Raw genomic sequence first — 1,361 nt, forward strand, 5'->3', positions numbered from 1 at the left:
GTAGTGATACATCCAGGATTGATAAATACGAAACGAGGTAGTGGTTGTTGGCACGTTACTAAAACTACTTTGTGGGTATGTGCAATACCGACATATCTTTAGACTACTCATAGAGAGTATGATTGATTACAAATACGGAGGGAGTATCTCAGTAAGTGAACTACGGTAATTTGAGCATCATTTCATTTATCTAGCCGATTGTTAAATACGGTGGATGGACTGTGAATCATCAAGAGGGACATGTATTCATGATCGTGAACGTCCATTAAGTTGATGATTTGATAATAATTCTGATAAAGTTATTCCATCCGCTGTAAAATTTGAGACGCCCATTTATTCTAATATTACAGTATAATTAATGGTTATACCTGTTAAATGGGGCCCCACCCCTCGCCCCCACCCACCCCCACGTCGCCAACCCTAGGAGACACGGGGGGCGACCGCGCCGCCGGCCTCCGGCCCCCTCACCTCTCGCCGCCACAGGTCCCTCCGGGCAAGCCCCGGCGGCGACGGTGGCGGCGGGGCCTTCTCCCTCGCGCGGTGGTTGCGAACTCCCCTGTCGGTGGCGGTGCACGGTTCCACGCCGATTCGGCTGCGTGGAGCGGTGGGACGCCCACGACGAGCGCGGGCCGGCGGCGTCAGTGGAGGCGCGGCCTCCCTGCCACGAAGGCGCCCCTGTTGCTGCACCTGGGAACTCGATCACGTGCGTCCCAGATGGGCTGGGGCGGGCCGGTGGATCTGGGATGCGGCTACAGGCGGGAGCGGAGGAGCCTTTCAACGCTGGCTGCATGGCACCGTGGTGGTGCTGGAGACCGGCTAGGCGGCGCCGGGCTGGATCCTCACCGTCCGGCCCGTGTTTTTGGTGGTGGTGGGACGGTTGCCAGCGCCTTCCTTCCTGCTGACAGCGTTTTGGCTCACCTCTCCTCGGTGGTGTGGTCAAGTCGGCTCCTTGTTGTGTTTCATCGGCGTTGGGGTCGACGGCATGGCCGGGGCGAAATCCCTGCGTGAAGCGGACGACGGCGACGCCTGCGGGCGCCGTCACCTCCTTGGAGGCGTCGTCATCGTGCTACCCGTGCTTTCCCGCCCCGAGCACCCGGGGAAATTAGGTCCGGCCTTCGGATCGGGTGATGGCGACGCGTCTGCGTCATTCCCCTCTTGAGGGCGTCGCTTTGGTGGCTCGTGGAGCCCTCGGTACTTGGTGAAGTCTGTGTTGGCCTCCGCTGAGGGCGTGGGCTTCCAAGGCGCCATGTACACCATCTCGGGAGCTTCTTTGTCGACGCCTTCTTCTGTCGGTTCAGCGCTGTCGTCCACTCTCTGACTCTTAGGCGCTTATGGACGGGCGGTGCGTTGGCTTGTGCCTT

The 1,361-nt window shown here is 59.4% G+C and overlaps 1 protein-coding gene across 1 annotated transcript; it reads left to right on the plus strand.

Moving 5' to 3' along the window:
• The first annotated feature begins 714 nt into the window (after positions 1-714).
• LOC123413631 lies at positions 715-1,071 on the plus strand. The gene has a single exon (XM_045106568.1). It carries the CDS (start codon positions 715-717, stop codon positions 1,006-1,008), a length of 294 nt encoding a protein of 97 aa, XP_044962503.1. The 3' UTR covers positions 1,009-1,071.
• Positions 1,072-1,361: the final 290 nt, after the last annotated feature.

The sequence above is a fragment of the Hordeum vulgare genome, chromosome 7H (assembly GCF_904849725.1).
Source record: "Hordeum vulgare subsp. vulgare chromosome 7H, MorexV3_pseudomolecules_assembly, whole genome shotgun sequence".
Taxonomy (NCBI): domain Eukaryota; kingdom Viridiplantae; phylum Streptophyta; class Magnoliopsida; order Poales; family Poaceae; genus Hordeum; species Hordeum vulgare.